General features: G+C 40.7%; 1 protein-coding gene and 1 long non-coding RNA gene across 3 annotated transcripts; both read right to left on the bottom strand.

Annotated features, from left to right (window-relative positions):
- Positions 1-2361: 2361 nt before the first annotated feature.
- LOC133708069 (uncharacterized) lies at positions 2362-4380 on the bottom strand. The gene is made up of 5 exons (XR_009845551.1): positions 4094-4380; positions 3749-3816; positions 3534-3654; positions 3160-3441; positions 2362-2642 (listed from the first exon to the last, which is right to left on the bottom strand). It is a non-coding gene; the product is annotated as an uncharacterized LOC133708069 (long non-coding RNA).
- A 12677-nt stretch (positions 4381-17057) lies between these two features.
- Positions 17058-19072, bottom strand: LOC133707776 (cell wall protein RBR3). 2 transcript variants are annotated; one of them, XM_062133264.1, is made up of 2 exons: positions 17623-19072; positions 17058-17437 (listed from the first exon to the last, which is right to left on the bottom strand). In XM_062133264.1, the coding sequence occupies exons 1-2, from the start codon at positions 18980-18982 to the stop codon at positions 17406-17408; spliced, it is 1392 nt and encodes a 463-aa protein (XP_061989248.1). In that variant the 5' UTR covers positions 18983-19072; the 3' UTR covers positions 17058-17405. The 2 variants fall into 2 exon arrangements, with proteins under 2 accessions (XP_061989248.1, XP_061989247.1); XM_062133263.1 differs by having other exon boundaries at positions 17611-19070.
- Positions 19073-26805: the final 7733 nt, after the last annotated feature.

The following is a 26805-nucleotide window of genomic DNA, read 5'->3' as shown; positions in this document are numbered from 1 at the left end:
CTTTTTCGGGCTCAAGACTACAACCAATCATGGGAGTACTCACAGGCTTTGCTTTATCTTCATTAAAGCGCCTTAGGATTTTCTGAGTATATGCAGACTGATGGATCAAAATCCCATCACTACGGTGCTCGAGTTCTAAACCGAGACAAAATCGTGTTTTCCCAAGATCTTTCATCTCAAATTCGGATTTCAAGTATTTAGCAGTTTCCTTCAACTCATCTAGAGTTCCAATTAGGTTCATGTCATCGACATAAACTGCTACGATTGCAAATCCGGAACTTGTTCTCTTAATGAACACGCATGGGCATATTTCATTGTTAATATATCCCTTCACAATCAAGTAGTCACTTAGACGGTTATACCACATCCGTCCGGATTGTTTTAATCCATATACTGAGCGTTTTAATCTTATTGAAAACGCGCTCCGTGGTTTAGAGCCACTTGATTTGGGTAATTGAAGTCCATCTGGAACCTTCATATATATCTCTGAATCTAGATCCCCATAGAGATATGCTGTAACCACATCCATAAGCTGCATGTCAAGTTTTTCGGAAACTACCAAACTGACAAGGTAGCGGAACGTTATAACGTCCATTACGGGAGAATATGTCTCCTCGTAGTCGATTCCAGGGCGTTGTGAGAAACCTTGCGCCACAAGGCGGGCTTTATATCTTACCACCTCATTTTTCTTATTACGCTTTCTAACAAAGACCCATTTATGGCCAACAGGCTTTACACTTGGGGGTGTCTGCGTTACAGGCCCAAATACCTGTCTCTTTGTTAGTGAATCCAATTCAACCTGGATCGCATCTTTCCATTTAGGCCAATCTGCTCTTCGTTGACATTCTTCAACAGAGCGAGGTTCGATATCATCATATTCTATAATTCCTTTTGCAATATGATATGCAAATGCATCATCAACCGCCATAGAATTTCTATCCATCATCTCATATACACTAGTGTAATTTATGGAGATCTCTCTATTCTCTGGAGTTGGTTCTGACATTGGAGCGTCCCCCAATGATGTCTCTTGGACATAACTATAATCCGGAATATTCTCATGAGATGGATTATTCACATTGATGATTAATGGATTATTTTGTGCCAAACTCGCTTTCTTTCTTGGGCGAGAATCCATCGAACCTATGGGCCTCCCGCGCTACCTGGCAGGAGCCATGGGCCTAGCCAAAACGTCACCATCACTGTGAGAGGGGACGTTGGCGCCATGCTCATATCCTCTTGAGTTGGCGTCATGTCCTCTAGTTTTAGGGACATCAATCCTTGCAGGCACGTTTGCAGCAGGTATGTGTGATCTCGTCACTTTAGCGATATCAGAAAACGCATCAGGCATCGATTCTGCTACGTTCTGAAGATCGAGAATTCTCCGCACTTCAATTTCGGACTGTGCGGTTCGGGGATCAAGATGAGACAGAGTAGGGACAGACCACGACAATTCTTGTCGTTCCTGTTGAACATTGATGTTCTTATCTCCCCCTAACGACGGGAAGACTGTCTCATCGAAGTGACAATCCGCAAATCTAGCGGTAAAGAGATCGCCTGTCAAGGGTTCTATGTAGCGGATAATCACTATGTCAAAAAGGCCTTCAGACGACAGAACAGTTCTGTCGTCTGAACGAACAAAAATGTGTCGTCTAGTACGATGTCGTCTCTTGGGCGTATCGAACGACAGAAGAGTTCTGTCGTCTGAATTTTCAGACGACATAAAAAATGTGTCGTCTGATGAGTTTTGCATTTTGGGAACATTGAGATCTGTTTCTTTAAAAGCATTCAAACAACGGTTTTGTATTGTCTGATAAACAAAACAATGACAGTATTTTTTAAATACTATTCTGTGAAGCATATTGCAAGACTTATTTGTGTGGTCTGAATGCCCTTAAATAAGAAATATGAAGACTCATATGTAGTGTCTTCTCTCATACAACAACAATTAAAGGTTGTGCTAATTTACTTTAAACGACAATTATATGTGGTCGTAAAGAGCATCAGAGGACAATTAAGTGTCGTTCTAGGGTAGGTTTGTATGACATTTAAGTGTTGTGTGAAAGGTCTTTTATTAGGTCTTTTATATTGTCTGTGAGTAATTCCAACCACACTTATTTGTTGTTATTATACGCTTTAGCCAACACTTTCGTCTAACTTACGTTGTTGTTTTGCCATTTAGACTACAATTTTCTGTCGTCCCAATGCCAAAAAGACAATAGACTTCTAATTGTTTTTTGTGTTGTTTTTGTTCAGCTGCAACCACACATTTTAGTGTGCTTTGTTGTAGCTTGCAATTTGAGATAACACATATTAGTAGTCCCCTGTTACACTTGGTATGCATTCATCTAAACATTAAAATTGTCCATTCATAAAACCATAAAATACACATCCAAAATCATTCATTGCAATTTTCACCAATCCACCATTGTCTCATGTACACAAACCTAATCATGAGCATTAGTTCAAAATGGCCCATATCTACTAATCTGAATCTGCAGACAAGTCCAAATACTTAATGAAGGAAGAATTTCTACTAGACACAAGTTAAATATAGGAACTAGCTAGTTGTACTACTGCATTACACCTGGTGGCTTCCCCTGGGGATCACGTAAGCTCCATAATTGTCCCTTGACAGCTTCCTACACAGAAGCATGGATGATTATCACCAAAATGGAGGAGAAACAAACATAACATGTTAATAGGAAATCTCAATTAAGATGTCAGTCCTGTAGAAATGAACTAATATAACATGACCAAGCATACTTGGGGCACTCATATCCAATGGTCAAAACAAGAACAAATGCAGCTGTCTACTCAAGAGAAAGATTTTATGTGTGCATATGTGGGTGTAGCAGTCAGCTGGGAGTTGAACATCTCAGTCCTATTGAAAATGGATAATACCTGAAGAACTCCCTTGGTTGTGAAGTCAAATGCAGTTGAGAGAGAGAGAGAGAGAGCCAAAGTAACGTCATTACTACTAAATTCAAGCTAGCCTTTCTATATTAACTAATACTATCAACCTTGAGGTAATTTAGTTATTCAGAGTAGAGCTTCATCACGCCTATATAACTTTATTCATATAGAATAACTGAAGTGACTGTGGTTCGTTGATCTGATTTGTTGAATTGGTGCTCAATAAACATCAATATATTATACCTTGGTTGTAGTCCAAACCATGACCATTGTAGTTGCAAGAATCTCAATACTCCCCAGCGGAAAAAATTGGTTTTGCTCCTTCAATATACTCCTTCACATATTTAGTTGCATAACTAATTGAATATTCGGAAACACAAAACAGAGTAAGCTGTAAATAAATAAACCCAATTTGATGGAATATATGTTCTGAGGGAGGTAACCCAATTTTTTTTAGTAAACCTCTTAATTGGCGCTCAGATCCATATTTAGAATTGAGGGAATATATGTTCTGAAGGAGGTAACCTACAATATGAGGAAAGCAAAGTGGACACAATGATCTGGTCATCTATATGTAGAAAGAATAAAAATCAACTTGATGAATTTCATGCACCAACCTTCTGGGGCAAAGGAATGAGTTGATGGCGGCAACCATGCCGATGTAAATCCAGATTTTGCAATATCTGGAACTTTACTTTCTAAATTTTTCCTCCAGTGATATCAGCATGCTTGCAATCTCTGCATATATACAATATACAAGTTTAAACACCCACACATTCAGAAGTTTCAGAGTATGATTACACGTACTCTCTGTTTAACAAAATCAACATACAGTTGGTAGCTTCTTTTGGTAAGACTTTCACCTGGTACAAAATAGGTCCTCTAACCACAAAATAGGTCCTTCAAAACACACAAAAGTACCCAACCTTAGAACTCTTTAATTGAATAGTTATTCATGACTTAGTAAGATAAACAACCAAAAGTAATGAATAAAAATACTCCAAGACTACGTGGTAACCAGAGTAAAGCAATTTAGAATCATTTTGTCAAACACCTTGTGTGCATGAAAAATTGATGTTGAACAACAAAAGAAAACCAACAAAATCACACTACAAATAACAAGGTTCCAGCTCCTCTTTCAAGAGTCAAAACAAAATGAAGAAAGAAGGAAATTAACCTTCAAAATCCGTTGAGAAACCAAAAATATTGATCTCCCCATAGTTTCGTCAATACCCAAACCAAACTCAATTCTTATCGTTTATTCTCTTCTCCGACCTAATTTCCTGTCCAAAGCAAGTTCTCTACCCACTCCTAAAAGCTCCAGCACCCTCCCTTTACAAGTTCAGATAAGAACAATGTTTGAATAGCCAAAAGGTAAACTAGTTTGGTGTCTTTCTAAACTCTAGCCACGTCAAGCAATTATAAGAGCAAACTTTAAAGAAAAAGAAAAAGAAGAAGAAGCCTTGTTTCAGTCCACACAATAGCAAGCACAATAGAACAAAGATAATACAATAAAGAAGAAAAAGAAAACAATAAGCACAACAGTGGGACAATACCAAGTTACTAGTCTAGGTAACAAGCACTCATTAAAAAAAATTACGAATATCACAAGAAGACAACTCTCTCTTCCTATGCAGTATAATCAGGCAGAACTGCCATCTTATAGTTATGTTGATTGAAACTTACTACAGAGAATGCATTCTGCAAGAAGAGAAGTCATTATCATAAATCAAGAGATTGACTAACAAATTGCTATTCATTGTTTCCTTTATTATTACAGCAAAGGATGATCTGAACTAAAAGTTTTGCTAACTTAAAAGGAAGAGAAAAAATGACCATGGTTATGTGTTAGAATGACTAAAATCTCAAATGACATCCTACATTATGTCAGCAACAATGGAAACTTAAGAGTTTATAAGTTCTTCGTAATATGATAACAGAAGGGAGACCACTACCACTTACAAGAAAGAAGTCAGTTCAGTGGCTACCTAGAAGAATATGAGAGTCATTAGTGACAAGTAACTACCCAGAGCAACCCCAGTTACAAGAATTTCAGTGAGCCTCCACCTGTCGGGAACTGGAGATGGCTAGACCCTGCCTTTAGGTATTGTCATGATAGAACCTGCATCAATACCAGCCTCTCAATCTCCAAAGTAATATCAGTGGGGAAATTGATATAATGAAAGGAAAATATCAAAGCAGAGAAGTCCTTTGCATTAATCCTATGCAGAAGCAAAACAGGAACAACTAAGAACAATCCATAAAGCTCTATACTTCTAGAGACCTGCAAATTTCAGAAACTTTACCCTGCACTAAAACCCCCCCAAAAAATCCTCCTTCAAACACACTTGCCTCCCAAACCTCACAGTTTACCAACCCCAACCAAACTTTAGAGATTTAACTGAAAGACAAACCATGATACCAAAGAGGAAAACAAGTTTCTCATGTAAACAAATAGGCAACCAAATAAAGAAATACGAACTAGAAAAATAGATTTTTAAAACTATCCGATTATACGACCAAAAAAAAAAACTATCCGATTAAAAATCAAACCTCCACAAGCAAAGAAACCACATCACCGTTCATATAGTCGACCGTCACAAATGAAATACTAAGAGACCACATCGTTGTTCATATGATCAATCATCACAAATGAACTACTGAGAGAACCAATACTTGACAGATTATCGTTTCTCAAGACCATGATTTCAACTCAAAGCAGAGACCAAAAGAGCAATATAGAAATCAAGTAAAATCGTAAAGTAAAGAAGTCACTCCCAATTGGAGAACTGACATTTAAACAAATTGAAAGTCTAACCATCTCTAAAACACAAGGTAGAAATCAAAATACATAAACAAAAGGTCTATTATCATTCTGTCATTGTAAAGGCTAGAACAACCTATAATAAGAAAAAGATCAACTATACAACAGCAGCCTCCCAAATTCTCAAAACGATAAAAGAGAAAAAAAAACAAATAAGTATAGAGGTCACACAGCTCAAAACAACCGATAATCATTAGGCCACCACAAGCACACCAAACCCACACCCTTCTCATTTACTCAAACATCACAATACTTTACTTGACTCTGAAAAGTGATAGACGACACAAACCACTTCACAAGACCAAGATTAAAATCCAAGCAATCCAAGCAAGACCAATAGAGAAATAGAAATTGAAGAAAGATTGAAATCAGAAGAGTCACTCACAATTGGAAAACAACCATAGATACTGAACAGGCCGAATGGAAACCCTTCACTTCTGAAATCTTCCTCCCTTTGCCTTCCCACAGTTCAGTTTCAAGAGCAGCAAAATCAAACTCCCATTCTCCTTCGTTCATCTCCTTCTTCTTCTTCTAACACCCAAATCGAAACTCACACCATTCTATAGCTTTACTCTCCTCCAATCTAGAAATACCCAATCGCAGAGTTTGAGGAAAGCCCCAAACTCTCCAATTCTCTCTTCTCATTCCCTGTCCGTCTCCCTCTTTCTACTTCTCGTTCTTCTTTATTTTTTAACTAGTCGTGCTCCCCTCCCTTCTATTTTCCTTCTTTTTCCTCTTTTCATCTCTCTCTTCTTCCTTTTCTTTTCCCTATTTTCTTTCTCTTCCCCGTGCTCCCTCTTTTCCCTTCTTCTTCTTTCTTTCTCCCTGATTGCCTTGCTTTTCTCCTCCTCCCTCTCTTCTCTTTCTTTTCTCTTCCTTCCTCTCTGTTCTCTTTCCCCTTCTTCTTCTTCTTCTTCTTCTTCTTCTTCTTCTTCTTCTTCTTTTCTTTCTTCCCTTCTTCTCCTTGTTTCTCTTTTCTTTCTTTTTTCTTTCCCGTCTCCTTGCCTCACTTTAGTTGGCAACCATCATTCTTATCTCCCCAAATTTAAAAGAAAGCAATATAACAAAAGTGATAAACTAAAAACCATTATCTAATAACCAAATATATATATATATATATATATATATATATAACAGAACTAACTAAAGAAACTACCACAAAAGGAAGAAAAGGATAAGAATTAAGAATATAAAAAGGTCTAACTCACAGATAGAAAATCAAATAGGCTCCAAAATCAAGTACGGGATGCCTTCCTGTTTCCTTGCCAACTGCAAGTTGGTTCCCTGCAGCGAAGACCATGTGTGAAAGTTGAAGGAGGTGAACAATTGCAGAGCCTAATCTATGCCTACTAAAACTGGTAAACTTAAGGTCCAGATATATGCTTTAATACAAAACTTGCCCATTTAGATCCTGGATTAGTCTCTAAGATTAATGTACCATCAGGTGAAAGAAACATACCAATATCAGTCTGCTGATTGTGTTTCCCTATCAAGGCCAACAAAACAGAAGAAACATGTTACAAAATAGAAGAACAATTATCCAAACTCAAAACCCCAAAACCCAAATCAGTTTTAATTGAAAGAAGAAAGAGTTCTTGTCAAACAACATGGAAAACAAAACCCCAACACATATCCATTTCAATCGAAGGAAAACCACATCACTAAATCGAAGACAAATCCCCAAGAAAAAAATCCCAATATAGCTATATCCATTTCAATCACCCCCATCCCCAAATAGAAGAAAAACCTAATCGAAATCAAACCCCAAAATCGAAATTTTGGATAATAAGCAAACCCAAAATCTGCAGATAAAACCCTAAAATCTATCGAAGATTGAACCCAGTCGAAAAACTAAACTAAAAAACAATTGAAACCCTAAATTGCTTACCAATATCGGAATCGAAAATAGCTCTATTTGTTGCTGGAGAGCTCCATTAATCCAGATGCAAAAGATGAAGTAGAGACTGAGAAGAAGAAGAATCCAGAGAGTGAGAAGATGAAAGAGAGAGTGAGAATCGAGATCTTGGAGAGTTGAGAGAGAAGGAGAGAGGCTGGGGTTTGAGTTTTTCGTTTTCGCGCTAACTAGGTCAAGCTGAGAGAGTTGAAGGACAAGAGAAAATGACTTTAATTAGGTGTCGAGGTCTATCTCTATGTAAAAAAGCACAAGTCAAAATAACTTCAAAAATTTTAAAACAAGCTCCACACTCAGACGACATTTAAATGTTGTCTAAATGTCACAACATTTTCTTGTCAACTAGAGTTCGGCTATTTGAGAGGGAAAAGTACCTGATCAAATTTTGGATATCCCTCCACATTTGAGATAGGAAATCATCATCTTTTACAACTACACAAATGTGTCGTCTGAATGCTCACCATTTTTTCAAATTGAACGAGTATGGTTTTAGTCTATATTCAGACAACACAAAAAAAAATTATGTCGTCTGAAAAACTCAGACGACATAAAACAAAACTTATGTCGTCTGATGTGTGTCGTCTGAAGCACATTTTCGCATAGTGAATCGTTGGAGAATCATATCCAACATAAACGCCTAATCGTCGTTGAGGACCCATTTTGGTGCGCTGTGGCGGCGCAATTGGCACATAAACTGCACACCCAAATATGCGTAAGTGTGAGACATTAGGCTCATACCCAGTAACCATCTGGGACGCAGAGAAGGGTTGAGTGGCAGTGGGCCTCAGACGAATAAGCACAGTTGCATGCAATATTGCATAGCCCCAAGCAGAAATAGGGAGATTGGTGCGCATTACCAATGCCCTAGCGACCATTTGTAGTCGTTTAATGGCGGCTTCTGCGAGACCATTTTGGGTGTGAACATGAGGAACAGGATGTTCAACATCAATCCCAATGGACATGCAATAATCATCAAAAGTCTTTGATGTAAACTCTCCAGCATTGTCTAATCTTATAGACTTAATAGGATGATCAGGGTGGTGAGCCCTTAACTTAATTATTTGTGCTAGGAGTTTAGCAAATGCAGCGTTCCTTGTGGACAATAGCATGACATGTGACCAGCGTGTCGATGCATCAACCAATACCATAAAATATCGAAATGGTCCGCATGATGGTTGAATAGGTCCACAAATATCACCTTGGATTCTTTGCAAGAATGATATATTTTCTTTGGTGTCCTTTGCATAGGATGGTCTCGATCCTAACTTTGCTAAAGAGCAGGCTTTGCAGAACGAATGATGGGCTTTAGAAACAACCAATGAGGATTTTGGTTGAGCCACGAAGTCACAATTGACTTTAGAAGTAAAAGTTGGAGACAAAGGAGCCTTGGTGGCGTCAATGCCACCCTGAGGCCGCAGGGGGAAGGCGGCGCAGGCCAAGGATGGCCGGATTTGGGGGTGAACGGCGCCGTGAGGCGCAGGGGCTCCTTCGGTGTCCAAAAACCGAGTTTTACTTCTTTTCGTTCTGAAAAAGGGATGTCCGTGTGAAGTCTTTAATATACGGATCATCATGTCACGACCAGGGTGTCCCAAACGGTCGTGCCAAAGCCTATATGTGTCGGAATCCCATAAATCATCTCTCATGACATGGTTGGATTCAATGACTCGAATAGTGGTTGCATACAACCCACTAGAGCGACACATAAGTTTCTCTAAGACTCTTTTATGTCCGTAGTCATTAGAGGTGATGCAAAGGAACTCTTGTCCATTCTCACAATGCGTTTCCGCATGAAAACCATTGGCTCTTATATCTTTGAAGCTCAAAAGGGTTCTTCCTGCCCTAGGAGCATAAAGAGCTTCGGTGACATTTAAAATTGTGCCATTTGGCAACAGAAATTGAGCTGGTCCTCGACCATGAATCAATTGAGATGATCCAGCCATCGTAGTCACAGAAGATCGAGTAGGCGTCATCTCAAGAAATAACTGCCTATTTCGAAGTATGGTGTGCGTAGTAGCACTATCCACGAGGCATTCTAGCTCTCCGGGAAACATACTTGAAATTAATAAAGTTCAAATCAAAATCGACACTTTATTTCAATGAAAGCCAATGATTTCGTCAAAGTTTCTAAATTTAATCCAAAAAAGGATAATCAAGCTTAGACAAGTAGTAGTTTACTCAATCCGTTTGGTAATTCCAATTTGGTTGTGACCAGGTAAGGTAAGGCGAGATTTTGGTGGAGCGTTGCTCACTTTTAAGACCGTTCTCTCAGTTCAAACCTTGCCTAGACATCACAATTACTCTTGAGTACGCCTAGTGAGAAAAAGTTATAACCACTGTCTTTGTTGATAGTTTCCAAATTTTTGGATATGGATTGTGTGAGCCCCCGTAAATTTTGTTTAATTTTTAAAAGGTGATTTAAATGAAGAAATCGATTTTGGAAATTGTTTTGGTGTCAAGACCACCTATTGGGCCTTATGATTTAAGTTTGGGCCAGAGTCCTTCGTTTTGGGCCAGAAGGTTACAGAAGTTTAGTGAGGCGACAGTTTGTTGAATTTTCGAAGATGATAAATTGAGTTGTAACAAAGTTTTGGATTTTGGATTTTCACGAGATCGGGTTTGGGCCTAGGACGAAGTCGAGAAATAATTTAGGAAGTTCTCGATGAAAAACGAAGAAAAGAAAGATTACGAGCCCAAAAACGGAAAGCAGTAAGCTAGGAGAGTTCCGTAATTTGTCTTAAGGGTGAAACCGTCATTCCACACTCATGGGTATAAATAGGAAAAGTGGAAAACCCTAACATCTAAACTCTCATTTCTCTCCCTCACTCTCGGCCGCACACTCTCTCTCTCCCCGACCTCACTCTCTCGTCCTCCCACTGCCAGCGCCGGAAAACACCATCTCCGGCCACCATCTCACAAAACCACCACCACCAGTCGATCCAGCACCCAAATCCGACCCTAGCTCGACCTTTCTTTCTCATCTTCGCTCTCCGCCATCACCGGAGACTCCAGCTCCGGCCACCACCTCACCACATCGCCTCCACCAGTCGATGCAGCACCTAAACCCGACCATAACCCGAGCCTTACCGTCGACATGCACCGCCGGCAGCCTCTATACGCGACAACCCAAGGGTGCGACGCCACTATTCCTCGACCCTCGCCAGTTTCCGGCGATTTCCTCGCCCTTCCGCCACTGTCATTCTACTCAGCAAGCAAAGTGGAGTAAAACCCAGAGGGTCCTCTTCGTCTTCAACGCCGGGAAACACCGTACGAGCTCGCCGGAATTCGTAGCTAGTTCTGCATGCCTTCGTTCCCCAACCTCTAGCCCAAATCGAGCTAAACTACCACCATAGATGTAATCAGCGCCTCACTACCCACCTGTTTCTGAGACGCCGACCTCCGATCCCGACCAGGACCACCGCACGCGCTACACGGGCCGGTTATAGCACGTGGACCACAACATCCACCGTGGACGCCGCCGTGAGCGCCACCAGCTTATCCTCTTCGTCTGGTAAGCTGGATTTTTATCCCTTCTCCTTAGTTGAGGCTTCTGGTTTGATCTAGATTGAAATCCCTAACTCTGTCATTTAATTGGACTGTGTGAGGTTTTGTGGAGTCTGCGAATTTGGGATTTCTGGAGAGAAGAAGCTCCTGGGTCAGTTTCGATTGAAATGGGAAATGGGTGCGATACAGGGTGAAGAGTGTGGTCTCGGCAGAACTGAAAATGGGTAAGGAATGCAGGCCTTTGAGTTATGAGTTTGATTGTTGTTTGGACGTTGGGATTAATTAATTTAGTTGTTGTTCTGCTTTGAGAGATTTTGGAATCTGGGAGTTTGAAGATTTGGAGAACAAGAACTGTTGGGTCAGTTTCCATTGAAAATGGATTGAGGTAAGGGTCATGAACTCTGTGTTGAATATGAATTTGGTTGAGAATTGGATTACTGAACTTGTCCTGCTGCCAGGAATTCGAGTGACTGTTGGTGGGATTGCAGCTACGATGAAACTGGTTTCTGTTTTGGAAAAGAAGAATGGTAAGGGGACTGTGCATTTTGGGATCTATATGGTTGTGTGTTGTTTGTAGTGATAGAAGTTATGGCATTACTGAGTAAACAAAAAGAGATATGGTTATGCTGCTTGTGTATTAATAGTTATGTTGGAAACTTGGCATGATTAAGTATGAATCGGCTTATTGAATAGAGGATAATTATCTTGAGAATTAAAAGGATGAATTTGTTATCGACATCGAAATGTAAAATAAGAATGGAATGGGTGGTTTGGTCAAATGCATGAGAAAAGTGGTAAATAAGAATGGACTGGTTTTGGATAAGTGAATTAATATGTGGGATGTTCAATTTAAGGTCCGTGAATAGAAATAGTCCAAACCTATCATACCCCGAATTTATCGTATAATGAAATTATTCGGGGATGGTGGTTGCTATTTAATTGCTTAAGGTTTAAAGGCTAAATAAAATGAGGTCAAACCGGTTGACCGAAATTTTAACATGTAAGGAAGTGTGATCACCATCTCCCGAATGAGTTTACTACGTTAAGTGAATTGTTCGGGAATGGTTACCATTAAATATCGATTCAAGTTAAATTGGTAACTCATAAAGAAATTAAGAAAATGAGTTATGAATTGAGTACTTATCGGATTTAGTTTTTGTCAAAGGATTCGAGCGTATGCACTTGGATTTGGACAAATGATCGAAAGTCGAAAACGAACCCGAATGTGGACGAGCACTCCATATCCAGGTAGGGTGAGCTGTCCCTTCCTTGTTAGAGGCTTTTCGTTATATGTGGAATGCTCTAGTATAATATTATGTTGCCTGCAAGTACGTTTTGGTTGTTCATTAGTCGATGCCTCGTGATACATGTGCTTTCAGAACTGATAATTGCAAATTGTGAAAACCGAGGCTAGACTTGCATGTTCAGATACTGTACCCTTGTATGTGTGTACTTGTGACCTGAAAGTGAATGAGACCTAGACGCGTAGATTCCTAGGGATCCCACGGTGTCGATAACCGTGAACCTCCGGAGGGGGCCGTGCTCCTATGTTTGTCGAGAAAAAGTGAGTATAGACAGTGAACCAGTCATAGGAGACTCAGGGCCAGGAAATGGACACTTTCGCTACTTGTAGTCGGAAGTACTACAGAGTAGTTGGCTGGTTCTCGACTCAGGACGAACCAGGTCGGTCACTGATTTATCTTATTTTAGCCGGCAGGTAAGTATCTCGGAGCTCCAAGTGTGTGAAGCATACTGCACATGTTTTATGAAAGAAAACAAATGTTTGTGGTTGCCACTTTTCTTAAAGCATTTTTCGATAAACGTGCACAATATTATGTAGTAATATTTTCAAGTATATTATTTTTCAAACCTAGCATGGTTGGGTCGGCCTCTACTGGGCATGCGAGGACGAAAGCTCACCCCTACTATAGTGTGCAGGTTTCGAGCATGTAGTCGGGAAGCGTACAGGGGAGGCACATGACCCGGCTTGGCGCATTTCTCTTTAGCTTTATCAAGAGATGGTTTTGGTCCCTTATCGGATTTTGAAGTAACTTACCTATTTACTTCTTATTTAATTGTTTGTTTTCTACTCACTTATTTACAAAACTTTGGGAGACCCGTAACCCTGGGGCGCGTCTCTCATACTTGTATTTACTTAGTGATTTGTTATTTTCCAAATTGGGCTCCTATTATAAGCCCAAATCCTTTAGCCCACTTTGAATTCCGCATTTGAAAATCTGTTATTAGGTTGCTAGAATGATTTGTCCAAGAAAGTGTTTTGTGAACCAACAGTCCAAACCCAAAAGGCCTTGCGTTTTCGGGTTAATGAGTTATCGGGATGCCATTCGTGACATGTCGGTTTCTCATTGGCTCGGAATCGCGGCGCTGTGGGACCCCCCTCTCGGGTCACCACAGATTGAAACCAATTAATGACGCTTATATGGTCAGATTTTTATGCTTACGAACGCTCTTAGTCCGTAGCCTACGAACGCTCTTAGTTCGTAAAAATCGATGCTCACGGACGCTCTTAGTCCGAAGATTACGAACGCTCTTAGTTCGTATGTGGCGTGAATCCCCACGATTCTGCTTTTAGCAAATCGAACCCACGTTACAGAAAGGTGGGATGTAGAAGAAAGGATTTTGTAAGTCCCCGGAAAAATTAAATTTTGAATTATAGGAACTTCAAAACTTACTCTTTTGAATACTTACTTGTATTTGGATCACGCGCGTGTCGATGCAGGCGTGTAGGATTGCAGGTGTGCTATCGATCCTGGGTCGAGATTGCATATGTTACCTTAATCCTAAGCTAGGATTGAAGTGGATGTTCGATCCTAACCTGGGATTGTAACTTGTTTACAATCCTGGTCGTGGCTAATGGCTCGGCGGTGCTAGGCTTGTGTACTAATGGGATGGGGCCGAGAGTGTGGCCGGCAGGTTGCGTTGCTGGCCAACGGGGGCTACAAAACGTAGCTAGGATGCAGACGTTGCAGGGGCAGCAGGGTACACAAGCAACAGGGGCTGAGGTGATGCTGCAGGGGCAGCGATGCTGAGCTGCAGGCACGTTGTGGGACGCGGTAGGACTGCGGGGCTGCTGCAGCGGCAGAGGGCGCTGCAAAGGGCTGCAGGTGCGCGGGAGCTGCTGGGCAGCAAGCACACGGGTGCGCAGAAGCTGCTGAGGCAGCGTATGGAGCAAGGTTGCAGCGGACGCAGAGGCGCGTAGCGCAGGGCAGCTGGGCGCAGATGCTAGCGAGGCTAGAGAGCTAGGCGCGGGAGCGTGCGCACGGGGGCGCAGGGGCGCGTGCGGGGCAGGCTGCAGTGATGCTAGCACGGGCTAGGGGCTGCGGCAGTTTTGGCGATATGAAATTCTTTTCGGGTTTTGGCTTTTTGGCTTTTGTGGTTGGGCTCGTGCTGATAACGTATTTAAGTATATTGGTATTGAGAGAGATTGATGAGAGAAGTGTGTATTATTATTGAGAATAGGAGCCCTATATATAGGGATTACAAAGTACTAGTTCTAATGTTACAAGGAATACCAATCCGTGTAGGATTGGGAAATCTAGAACCTTCTCTCCTATTGCTACTCCTAGTTTGATAAGGCACACTAAATCGATATTCCTTCAACATGCATCGAATTATGGTTTTACAGAAAGTGATATCATGTGAAACAAATAAAGAACATATAAAAACCATAAATGTAAAGCTTTAATGAAAATGATAAAAATAAAATAAAAAAATCATAAGAATGAGTTATTTTGCCTATAAAGTATTCTGGAAAGAATATGGAACAGAGGAACATCCCCATGTCTCAATTTGTTCTTTTTTTGGACATATATCATTCACATATTGCATTGGAACATATGGTGTAAATTTTAAAAACCAATACTTTGTTTGTACCATTAGATTCTTACTAAAAAAATCAATTCATAAACTAAGCATTAAAACAAAGATAATGAGAGAGCTCTCTATGCATTAATTGAATTTTGCTGGAATAAGGAAGAACAGAACCATATTGACTTCTAACCAACTTGACAAACACTTTTTTTTATAGAAAATGCGTCTCAGACATATCATTGATACGAAGCTAGAATGATCATTACATACCCTTCTGCTGCCATTTATAGACAATCAAGAAGTTGTGGTGGTACCACGACGGTACATAGAGATAGATCACTCATTATACTTGATCGCTCACAAGCTTAAGGCAAGCCAAAATGGCAAGCCTAGACAAAAAAAGACTAGAAGACTAGGTGCACAAAGGTGCCTAGACTATCCCTAAAAAATAGAGAATTATTGGAAACTGAAACATAAAGAGGCACGCCCAAAAAAGGAGCCCCAAACCAAACTTCAGCTCATAATGAGCCTACGACCAGTGCCCAAGCCCAAAAGGTCAGATTAGAAAATGGGTCGTACCCGGCCCTCCCGGCCCAAGCCAAAAGCAACCTCGCAACGCCTGCATCCCCGTCTCCCCACCACTATTGTCGAACGAAAACGACACCATCGCCATCTGACCCCCAACGAGGAAAGCCAACGATCACCATCCCTATCCCACACCAGACCGTACCTGGAAGTTTTGCCTTAAGATCCAAACAAGCAATCTGATCACCGCCGTCAACCAGCTGAACAACGGTCGATCTATTCCATCGAACACAGCCCACCGACCTCCGATCGTCACCAAACACTGGTCTGCCCCAGCAGAGCCCCAAGTCCACTCTGATCCCAGCCTGCAGCCATGACTCAACAACTCCTTTCAATCGAGAGAGAGGAGTAAGTACATCCCCTGATCTCCTCCTCCGATCCTGAAACCCGGCATCAAAACAAATTACCCGTCCAGCCGCACCCGACATGCGTTGGCTAGGTCAGAGGCCGTCGCCATTGCCGAGGTGTAGCCGGACAGGCACTAGTGCAACCAACAGCGTCTAGAGCGAGAGAGTATTCTCTAGGGTTTCTAGAGAGAGAGAGGATATTAATAGATTATAACTTCACTAAACACTAATCAAATGAGTCAAGTATCAAACCCAACAAGCTGGCGCAAACCCAATCTGGTAAATTCAAGCTATTGAAGCTAAAATTCAAGTATATGTTCGATCGAAAAAATATTCTAACTCCATGTGTGTGGTGATACCAACCATACCACAACTGCATAATATCAATTCCTAATTCAGCATATTCAATTCACAATTTTTAAATAATAAACATTAAGATTGATGCCCTTCAATGATAAAACAATCTCCGACCACAATCTATAGAAGAAAGAGAACAGAAGTAGAAACCACAAATAAGAGGAATCTGTTAGCACCCATATTAACACAGATTTTAAAAGGCTTAATTCATACATAACTTTTAGAGTTTAGGATATGAAATGACATATACAGCAGCAACACTCGATTCTTGAATTCCAAATTGCTGCAAAATCTATTTTATCACACTCTTCCTCCAAGCATGAGATTCCGACCTTATGAATCATATATGATTGAAGGACTCAATGCTGGGATTTGAAATTTGTATTTCTTTCCCTCTCCTTCCAATTCATATCATAGAAAGACTCAAGATTTGAATTTGAAATCCTAAATTCTCAAAAAGGGAAATGTTGCTGTAGTTAAGTATTGGGTTTGTGTTTGGGGAAATGGCGATATTGGGCATGGAAGCCCTGCTACTCTACTTTATCATCAACATATTACAACACAAAACTAAGAAGTTGCAAGAAACAGAGAAAGAAGCCATACGAAAATATCAAGGAATCCAATCCAAGTCAGACCTCCAGGGTCGCCAATCCTTAGAATTAAAGCAAGTAGATTTAGTCCCTACCTTTCGGAGCTAGCACGTATAACCATGATAGCATCAGTCAGTGCCACAGGAAGCTTACAGATGGAGTGGGCAAATTTGTAAAATAGTAGGCAAGGCCCGAAGGTAAAATAGCCAATCCACTATTCATAAGGAAAACACTACTTGTGTGTGTGTGTGTGTGGTTAGAAATAGATACAATTACATGGCATGGGTGACACATAGAGTACTCCCCATTATTAATCGGACATACATTAACCTATTACAAGTTTACAATATACAACATTTGTTGTGGTCAAGTCACTTTTTTATGCAGGCCGAAGCGCATGCCCAAATTACAAAACAACAAGCAGAGGCCAGCAATAGGCCCATATGGGCCTAATTAAACACAGAGCAGTAGAATTAGAGAAATTATTCTGCGGTCTCGGACTACCACGTGGTACTGCCATGTGGTGGTCCAAGCAAATAATATCACTCGACTTTGTTGGGGGCCATGCAGGGGGCTGAAAAGAAAAAATAAATAAATTAAGAGACCAATAAAAAATAAATACAAGTCATATGGGTCAATAACATCAACCCGAACCATCACGTATACTATGGTCCGGGACCATGTTATAGTTTCCCGTAGAATTAAGTGCAAGTATGTGATTAACGACTGATTATTAATTAATCTAACCCTTCAAGAAACCTTTAGCCATCTTCAAGATATCTCCAAACCCACCACCACCACCTTCTTCCTCATCATCTTTGGCAGCTGGCTTCTTCTCCGATTTTTTCTTCAGCTTGTCCTCATCACCTTCACCGTCACTAGCACCAGACTTCTTAGTCTTACTGTCACCGGTGCCAGACTTCTTAGTTTTACTATCACCGGCGCCAGACTTCTTAGTCTTATCGTCACTGGTGCCGGACTCAGAATCAGACTTCTTGGCCATCTTACGGAGCATATCCTCAGCCTTATCCAGATACTTGCCAAACCCCGATTGCTCAAGCTTGCCATAGTGATTGGCGGCGCCGAGAAGGTTGCTCGCAGCCCCCGCTAACTCGGCCTTCTCCACATTCTCCCCCTGCGCCGCCGACGCCACCAACTTCGCGCTGCTCATGATCTCTTTAGTCGATGGCACCTCGTCCTTATTCTCAGAGTGGGCCCCTTCTGACGACTTTCCTGCTTTCCTCTCGCTGATTTCGACTTTGTCTGACTCCTTACCACCACCGCCGGATGACGACTTTGATGTTGACTTTGCGGTATCTTTAGAGCCTTGAGATGACGGCTTTGTTGATGACTTTGTGGATGTCTTGGCTTCATCATCTGAACCAGTACCTTTGGATGATGGCTTTGTCGATGACTTTGTGGACGTCTTGGTTTGACCATCTTCATTATCCGAACCAGCACCTTTGGATGATGGCTTTGTTGATGACTTTGTAGACGTCTTGGATGCGTCTTCATTATTCGAATCAGCACCTTTGGATGATGGCTTTGTCGATGACTTTGTAGATGTCTTGGACGCGTCTTCATTATCTGAACCAGCACCTTTGGATGATGGTTTTGTCGATGACTTTGTAGATGCCTTGGATGCGTCTTCAGCATCCGAATCGGCACTTTTGGATGACGGCTTTGTAGAGGTCTTAGATGCGTCTTCAGCATCCGAAGCGGCACCTTTGGGTGGTGGTTTTGTCGATGACTTTGTAGACGTCTTGGATGCGTCTTCAGCATCTAAATTGGCACCTTTGGATGACGGTTTTGTCGATGACTTTGTAGAGGTCTTGGATGCGTCTGCAACATCTGAATCGGCACCTTTGGTTGACGGCTTTGTCGATGACTTTGTAGAGGTCTTGGATGCGTCTTCATTATCTGAACCAACACCTTTGGATGATGGTTTTGTCGATGACTTTGTAGACGTCTTGGATGCGTCTTCAGCATCCGAATCAGTACCTTTGGATAATGGCTTTGTCGATGACTTTGTAGATGTCTTGGAAGCGTCTTCAGCATCTTTAGATGATGGTTTTGTGGATGATTTTGTGGACGACTTAGCATCGTCTTCGTTTTCCATGGTGGATATAGTTACAGTTATATTCTGGTTGGTCAAGTTTTGGATGAGAGACTTGACTTGTGGATTAGGGCACTTATATAGCAGCTTTTGACTTTTGAGATTAGTGAGTTCCCGCGCTATTTATGCTCCATCAACAATGAGGTTTACTTAAATTATAAATGGTTGCTTTTCTTTTGGGATAACGAACAGTGTAAAGCCAAGCCAAATGGGTGGGCCAAGTTCAACACTTCTATTTCTGGGAAAAATTATTTAGTAGTCTCAAAGTACCTGTATTCGTGGTTCAAAGAAAATTATATAGGTCCATTTTATTTGACTTTGAGACTGTTGTTTTAGTAGTCAAACTACATATACGTAATAATTTCATACCATATAATAATTATTTTTATTTCTGACCCATCGGTTAAACAGAACACTAGTAGATTGGAACATATCTAACTAGCACATAGGAGAAAGACCATAATATATGTGATGTACTTATAACAATACTAATTAACAACAGTTTCCTCTGTTAATAAGATCTCTAAAACTGATAGAGTCAACCCTTCTAATTAGTATTACAAAGCATTCGACTGCCCCTTTCATTCTGGGGTGACGGAGGGATCGTACCATTCGAGCCTTTTTTTTTTCATGCTTTTCCCGGAGGTCTGGAGAAAGCTGCAATCAATAGGATTTTCCTAATCCTCCCTTCCCGAAAGGAAGAACGTGAAATTCTTTTTCCTTTCCGCAGGGACCAGGAGTTGTGGGGGAGAATCTGGAGCATTGATGTACCACGTAAAATTCGGGTTTTTATGTGGAGAGCGTTGCATGGTTTTTTACCATGTGCAACGAACATGAAACAAAGACGAATTGTGGATGACTCTTGTTGCTGGCAATGTGGAGACAAGAAGGAATCGGTGCTGCATATAATATGGGATTGCCCAAAAGCAAAGCAGGTTTGGAAGAAGACTTTCTTGAATGGGGTTTATAAAGCATGGAAGGAAATGTCGCTTTTCGACCTCGCACATCATGTTCTTTCTACTGCAGTAGGGACTGAGTTTGACTACTTTTGCTCGATTGCATGGTGGCTTTGGAAGAACAGGAACCTTCACAGACACGGGGAAAGGACAATCGAACCCATGGCAGTTGTAATTTCTGCTCATGAGTGGCTGAGGCAAAATAAAATGGGTGAGATCTCTAATTATGGTGAAAACAGGTCAGGGGGGCAGAGTGTTAATGCTTCTAGCCGGATTGCTTGGTCACCTCCTTTACTGGGCCATATTAAACTAAACTTTGATGGTGCATGTGACTTGAAGAATGGAATTAGAGGCTTGGGAGTGCTCTTCAGAGACTATAATGGGATCATGAAGGGTGCAATTGCAGTCCCACAGGTAGGCTATCTTCCACCTAGATCTGTTGAAGCGTTGGCGTTACTACACGGACTTAGATTTGCAGCTCATGTCGGTTTCTCTCATATTGAAGTGGAAGGAGATGCCCTCTCAGTTATCAATAGTCTACGTGACAGTTCGGAGGATTTGAGTTTTGAAGGTCATTTAATTGACGAAGTTAAGTTTTTAATTCAGTCTTTTCCTTATTGTAGTTGCCATTTTGTAAAACGGGAAGCTAACAGAGTGGCTCACCGTTTAGCAAAAGAGGCTTTAAAAATTAGTCAGCCTTTACTTTGTTTGGAGTCGGGGCCTGTTTGGCTTCAACAGTCTGTCAGTATGGATTTCCAGTGTGAAGTCTAGTTTGGTCAATTGATTTGCAAAAGTAACCATCTTGGTGCTCTAGCAGTCTTTTGTTCCACAAATCATTGTAATCTATTCATTATTAATGAAGTTTCTCTTTGATAAAAAAAAAAAGAGTAAATAGGGCATCACATCTTTAATGCAATTGCTGTAATTTTCATCATCACTCAAAATACTCATGTCTGTCTTTCCATTTTTATGTTCAAAAACTGAAGAAAGGAAAATTTATTGAAAAGATTAATTAACTAAATGCATTTAAATCAAATATCAAGAAATGCAAAAGTAAAGAAGTTGTATGCTTCTATACTATAAAATCTATAATTGTATATTTTCTTCTTTAAAATATAACTCATTATGAAAATAAAAGGCGAAAGAATGGTACTTTCCGGAGGACTCTTTTTGGACTGTGGAACCTCATGCTTCTCCATCTTACTCATGAGAAGCATCTTCTCAACTATAGATATGTTACGTAAGGGTACTTACTGGCAAATTGGAAATGGTCGTGATGTGAATGTTTGGAGTGACTTCTAGCTTCCGGGTGTACCAGATTTCAAACCTAGTCATAACCAGGTTATGTCACAAGATTTTCAACTTGTGAGTGATCTAATTAGTGCTACTGGAGGCTGGAACACGACGTTGGTCCGCAATACTTTTCCCTCAATGGAGGCTAATGCCATTCTATAGCTATTCCATTATCCACAAGGGGGGTAGAGGATCGAGCGGTCTGGCATCTTGAGAAAAGTGGCAAGTTTACTATGAAGACTGCCTATAGGCTTTCATTTTCTACTTCTTCATCTCGTTGCCCTTTTGATCTGTCGGTGGGTACAAGTTTTTGGAAGAAGATTTGGAAAGTTAAAATTGCAAGCTTGGCTAAGATCCATGTGTGGCGAGTCTGCCATGACATATTGCCTTGTATGGAGCATTTAGTGTCCAAGAGGGTGGAGTTGGAAACAACGATTTGCCCACTCTGTTTTGGTGATGGTGAGACTACTCTTCACTTATGCCGGGACTGTCCTTTTACAAAGCAATTGCTTCAAAGGAATGCTGTTGTCTTCCAGGTATGCTACAATCCTCATTCTTTGCATCTTCCTCTGTTGGAATGGTTGGAGTTTTGTGCAAAAGAACTTTCTTTGAAGTATCTTGGGAAGTACGTTGATATATTTGTTATGGGGAGTCTGGAAAGAATGTAACAATAGAGTTTGGGAGGATAAGGTTAGTCAGGTAGATGATGTGCTAATCAAGTCAATCTCAAGATTACAGAAATTTTGTTTTCATAACTCGAAAGTGAGCTCTTGTCGAGTACGGAGGGTGTGGAAAGCCCCTCCACTGGGGTGGTTCAAGGTTAATATAGATGGCTATTTTAATCATGCTACACAGAGAGGCAGTGCTGGTTATATCATTCGGGATTGTAGGGGCTCTATGCTAGCTGGAAGTGATAAGGCGTTTGTTGGTTTACTGTCACCAGAGCATGCAGAGATTTTGGCATGTACTTTGACTGTCCGTTTCATACGTACTGGACCATGATTTTCTTCCTGCTATCTTGGAAACAGAGTCACAAGTTGTGCAGGGGCAGTTGGCTCATAGAGACGGACACAATACCTCGGTCTTGGGAAGGTTATTTGATGATCTGGGATCCATACTTGATTTCCATCCCAATGTGATCGAAGGTCACTCATACAAGGAGAAATGCAAACACAGCTGCCCATCTTTTGGCAGCCCACTCCAGCTCGTGTTCTGAAGAAATCTTTTACTTTTCAGCACCTTCTTTTCTTCAAGCTGCAATAGCAGTTGATAGTTGTAATGTGTAATTGCTTCTATATTCTCAACAAAGCTTGACCTCCTTTCCCTCAAAAAAAAAAAAAAAAAAAACACTCATTATGAAAGTTTACCCAGTATATATCTCGAACATGAATATCATATTTCATAGACCACTGGCTATAGAAGCCTAATTCTTTGTGATTTTTTAGGGGTGCCGATACTGTCCAACCAACTTTGACCTTTGGACTGTGCCTTGAATCAATTCGACCAAAGGTCGGCACTCAAGCTAATTAATTGGCAATCAAACTAGTGAAGTAATAACTAGTTAGCTTCCAATTCAACAAATAAATAATTGCTGGTTTAAAATCTCTTAATATCAGACCTGACTACTCTCAAGATTCAGACATGCATTAATCGATGGTCAGTACGTACGCGTTTGTGTGCACAAAATGTGAATATCAAACTCGTTTTGCCTGCACAAGATTCCGTAGAATCGTTATTCCAAACGTGTTTGAACACCTACTATGCATCTCAATCTTTGATTCAATTGATTGCAGTCATATATGAAACAATTTGGTACGTATTGCCTTTGCTTTCTTTCTTCCATATCATATAGACTGGGGCCTTCGAAATGTGCCATGGACGATCTTGACCAAATTCAGCCAGGTCGTTATTCTTAGTTTACCAACTGTAAGTTCCCTCTCAAATTATTAGTTAACCAAAAGGGTTGAATTTGATTGATGAGAAATATCTAGGGGAATGAGGTTTCAAAACACAAGAACTAAAATAGTGCAAGACATTGCAGTCTGATTAAAATAGAAATTTTGATCGTTTGGATTTGGTATTGTCCAACCAAATTAAGTCACCTTTAACGTAATAATTCAATATATATAGTTTGAACAAGAAAGCCCAAATAATCACGAGCGATTCTCTCTCGAAACCCTAAGGCTGACTTTTCCTGATTTCGGTGAAATCGATCTCTTCCGGCGGCGCCCTAACTTCTGGACTGGCATCTGGCCTCGCCGATGTTTGCGGTTTGCTGCCGGACAGGTGTTAGATGCTATTGCTCGGGGAGTTTTGCGAGAAGGGTGTTTTGCTGTTGGCAGACTGGTTTCTGCAACGGGTTCCAGTGGGATGTCTTGAGGCGTACGTAGTAGTCGTGTTGTACAGAGGCGGTGCGGATCGTGGAGGCGCTGTATAGAGGCAGTGTGGGTCGTGGCGGAGTGGGTTGTGGCAGCGTCGAAACAGTGTTGGTTGGGCGGCACAGATCATGAACGACGTGGATCGGGGCGGCGCATGTGTTGGTTGGGTTCCTTTTTATTTTTTATTTTTTTTTATTTTAAAAAGAGGATCAAAGGGTTTAACTCATGCCCCCATGGTGACTCGAACCCATGACTTCGTACATAGATAGTGGGTCCTAATTAGTTAGTTTTTTTCTTTCTAAATAATTCCGTACATATTTGGGAGGTATGCACGCTTGTGTTAGTTCTGTGCCTATTTATTGTGTCTGTGTGTTACATAGTTTATAGGCTTTCTTGAATAAGTAAGCATGGAACCGTTAAATGAATAAACCTAATCTATGTATCACTGTGGTGTTACCACCAACTCTTTATCTATCTCAGAACGATAGGGAGATAATATGTAATGACCCGATATAGCTTGAATTTATTTATATATCGACATGATATTCATTAAAAAAAATTCAATACATATAATATAATTGGATACAACTATTATGCCACTATATTATCGGATTCAAATTTGCTCACCACCTTTATTTAGGTGGTGATACCACCACTCTATGAAAATTTGACGCGTGTTAGTGTGTTACTGATTTTAATCATGGGTCCTCGATCCAAAGCACTAAAATGAGGAAAAATTATCTCACTTACCCCAGCAAGATATTTTCATTCTCTCTTACCCCATTTAAAGTAAAATGACAACTTTGCCCTCGACTTAATTACTGAATTACTTCCATGCCATCAATCTCTCTCTATCTCTCTCTCTCTCTCTCTCTCACATCCCTCTCCAATCTGCACTTTCTCTCTCAACGCCGCCATCAGATTCAGATTCCGCCGCCGCTCTCACCAAGCTCGCCACGTCGCCGGAATCTGTAGAAGTTCGGGTTCGGGTCGTCGTGTAGAAGACGCAGAAACGGCGGAGGCCAGGAGGTTTCGTCGGAGCCGGTTTTGGACAGAGGCGACGCCGGTTATGGACATCGTCTCCGAGCGCCTCCGCCGCTAAGGTTGAGTTTCAGGTTAAAGATAACGACCTCTTCGGCTTTGAGATTATCTGCATCACCTTGATCCCTGCCGCCGAAATCCCCTCCAAAAAATTCATTTCCGGTTGGTATGAGATTATCGGACCCACCAGAAAGCCTCCGAAGCCTAATTGCGCTACTAAGGTCGAGTTAAAGTTCACGCCCTTCGAGAAAAACTCGGTCAACAAGCATGGTATCGTCGGCGATCCTCACCCGATACAGAATCTAGAAATTGAGGCGTCCATCTCTTCACGTCTCACAGTCCAGGTCTATAGCCAGCGAAAGGGAGAAGACTTGGGTGCCCAAATCAAAACTTTTTTTATTTTTAAATGGGGGAAGAAGGCCTAGAAGGAAAGAAAAAAGGAAAAAAAAAGTTTTATTGGGGGGCAATAGAGGATTGTTAAAGGTCTAATGGGGGGCAATAGACTTTTTGAATTGATGTAATTTCTTTTTTTTTTTCTTTAATCAAAGTTTTATTTGTTTAATTTTATGAAGATTAGTTCCCATTTCGGTGATCGAAACGTCTATTGGGGGGGGCAATAGACGTCTATTGAGGGCAATAAACCTTTCCGGCAACCTATGATATCTCCGACGACCTCTTTGGGGATCTCCGACGAGGTTTTTAGAAAAGTCCACTGAGCGGCGGCTGGTGACAGGAATCCGGTGAAAGTTTGTCGGAAACCGGGGACTGGCGACCCGTGACGGGGCTCCAGCAACGTCTCCTATGGTCTCTCTCTCTCTCTAAGTAACAAAGGGGTGAGAGTAAAATAGTATAAAAAAAAATAAAAAATAAAAAAAACTTAATGGGGTATTCGGAAAGACTTATTTAGAGTGTTTTGGGTAAGGGAGAATTAAAAAAACTTAATGAGGTAAGTGGGAAAAAAATCTCTAGAAATAGAGTAAATGGACAAAATCCCTTTAATCATAGTTTAACTACGGTTAAATATATAAAGACAATTAAACTAAATGAATTTCATATTAAAAAGAGATATAAAGAAAAATTAAATTAAATCTTTTTTGTCTCTCTCCTCGTTAGTCCATCATCTTCCTTCACCTTTTTTTTTTAAAATCATCTTCCTTCACCTAAACACAAGGCCGCATTTGGTTAGATTGATTGGATTAGATAAGCAGATTGGATTGTATAGGTTACAATCAATCTTGTATGTGTTTGGTGCAGCAGGACTTCTAAAGGGATAATTGAAAATAAAAAAATTCCATCGGCGACGTTCGTTTGAAGTCGACCGGCGACGGAGCTGATGGCAAAAAGGCAAACAATTCTGGTTCAATCTCATCAAATCTTTCATGGTATACAATTCCATATCAGTCTCATATATCATTCACTGTTACCCAAATAGAATCCATAGTGATCAAGATCAAAGACCAATAGTCTTCATCTTAGAAAAAAAAAATGAAGAGAAGATGGAGCGGAGAATCTGGATCAGCTTCAGCGGAGTAGAAGAAGATGGAGGAGATGATGATGAGGGAGATATAAGTTAATGGTGGCTGAAGGGAAGGAGAGAGAATGTAGATGAGGTCAGAGGGAGAAATAACCGGTTGGGGAGAGAGAGAGAGAGAGTGCTCTGTGTGTTTAAAAAGACTCTCTCTCTCTATTATTTATTATTAAATTCAATTCAATTAATCATGTCTAACTATAATTACAACTAATAACACATGTCAAGTTTTTATAGGGTGGTGGTACCACCACTAACTATATAGGGTGAACAAATTTGAATTCTGTATTATCCCTTCAAACAAAATTGGATATGACAATTTAAATAATACAGTATCGATATTAATAATTGAATAATGTAGTTGCAATGTTGTCATTTTCATTTGGGGGTGAAAGATGACAACATTATATGGTGTCGGTACAATGACCACATGGTAACCTTAGATCTGATTTTCTTATACACCCTTACTTTTATAAGTTATATATGTATACATAGATAGATCAAATAATGACCTTAGTTCCTAGCAGATGGTTCGTCTCAAAGGAGTGACCCTAAGAACACAACACAGGTGACAGGGTGGTGTTGGCCACTTTCACATTCACGGCTAGTGCACCTTATGTTCTCAGGACA

Source organism: Rosa rugosa, chromosome 5 (genome assembly GCF_958449725.1).
Source record: "Rosa rugosa chromosome 5, drRosRugo1.1, whole genome shotgun sequence".
Classification (NCBI taxonomy): Eukaryota; Viridiplantae; Streptophyta; class Magnoliopsida; order Rosales; family Rosaceae; genus Rosa; species Rosa rugosa.
Note: the sequence above shows the minus strand (reverse complement) of the source record. Positions and strands in the feature narration are given on the sequence as shown.

Excerpts from the sequence above, each read along its gene's own strand:
- LOC133707776 (XM_062133263.1), bottom strand. The coding sequence starts at position 18,982 with ATGGAAAACGAAGACGATGCTAAGTCGTCCACAAAATCATCCACAAAA. Across the intron at positions 17,438-17,610 it reads GGCTAAAGGTTTCTTGAAGG|CCCCCTGCATGGCCCCCAAC; the intron begins GTTAGATTAATT and ends TTTTCTTTTCAG.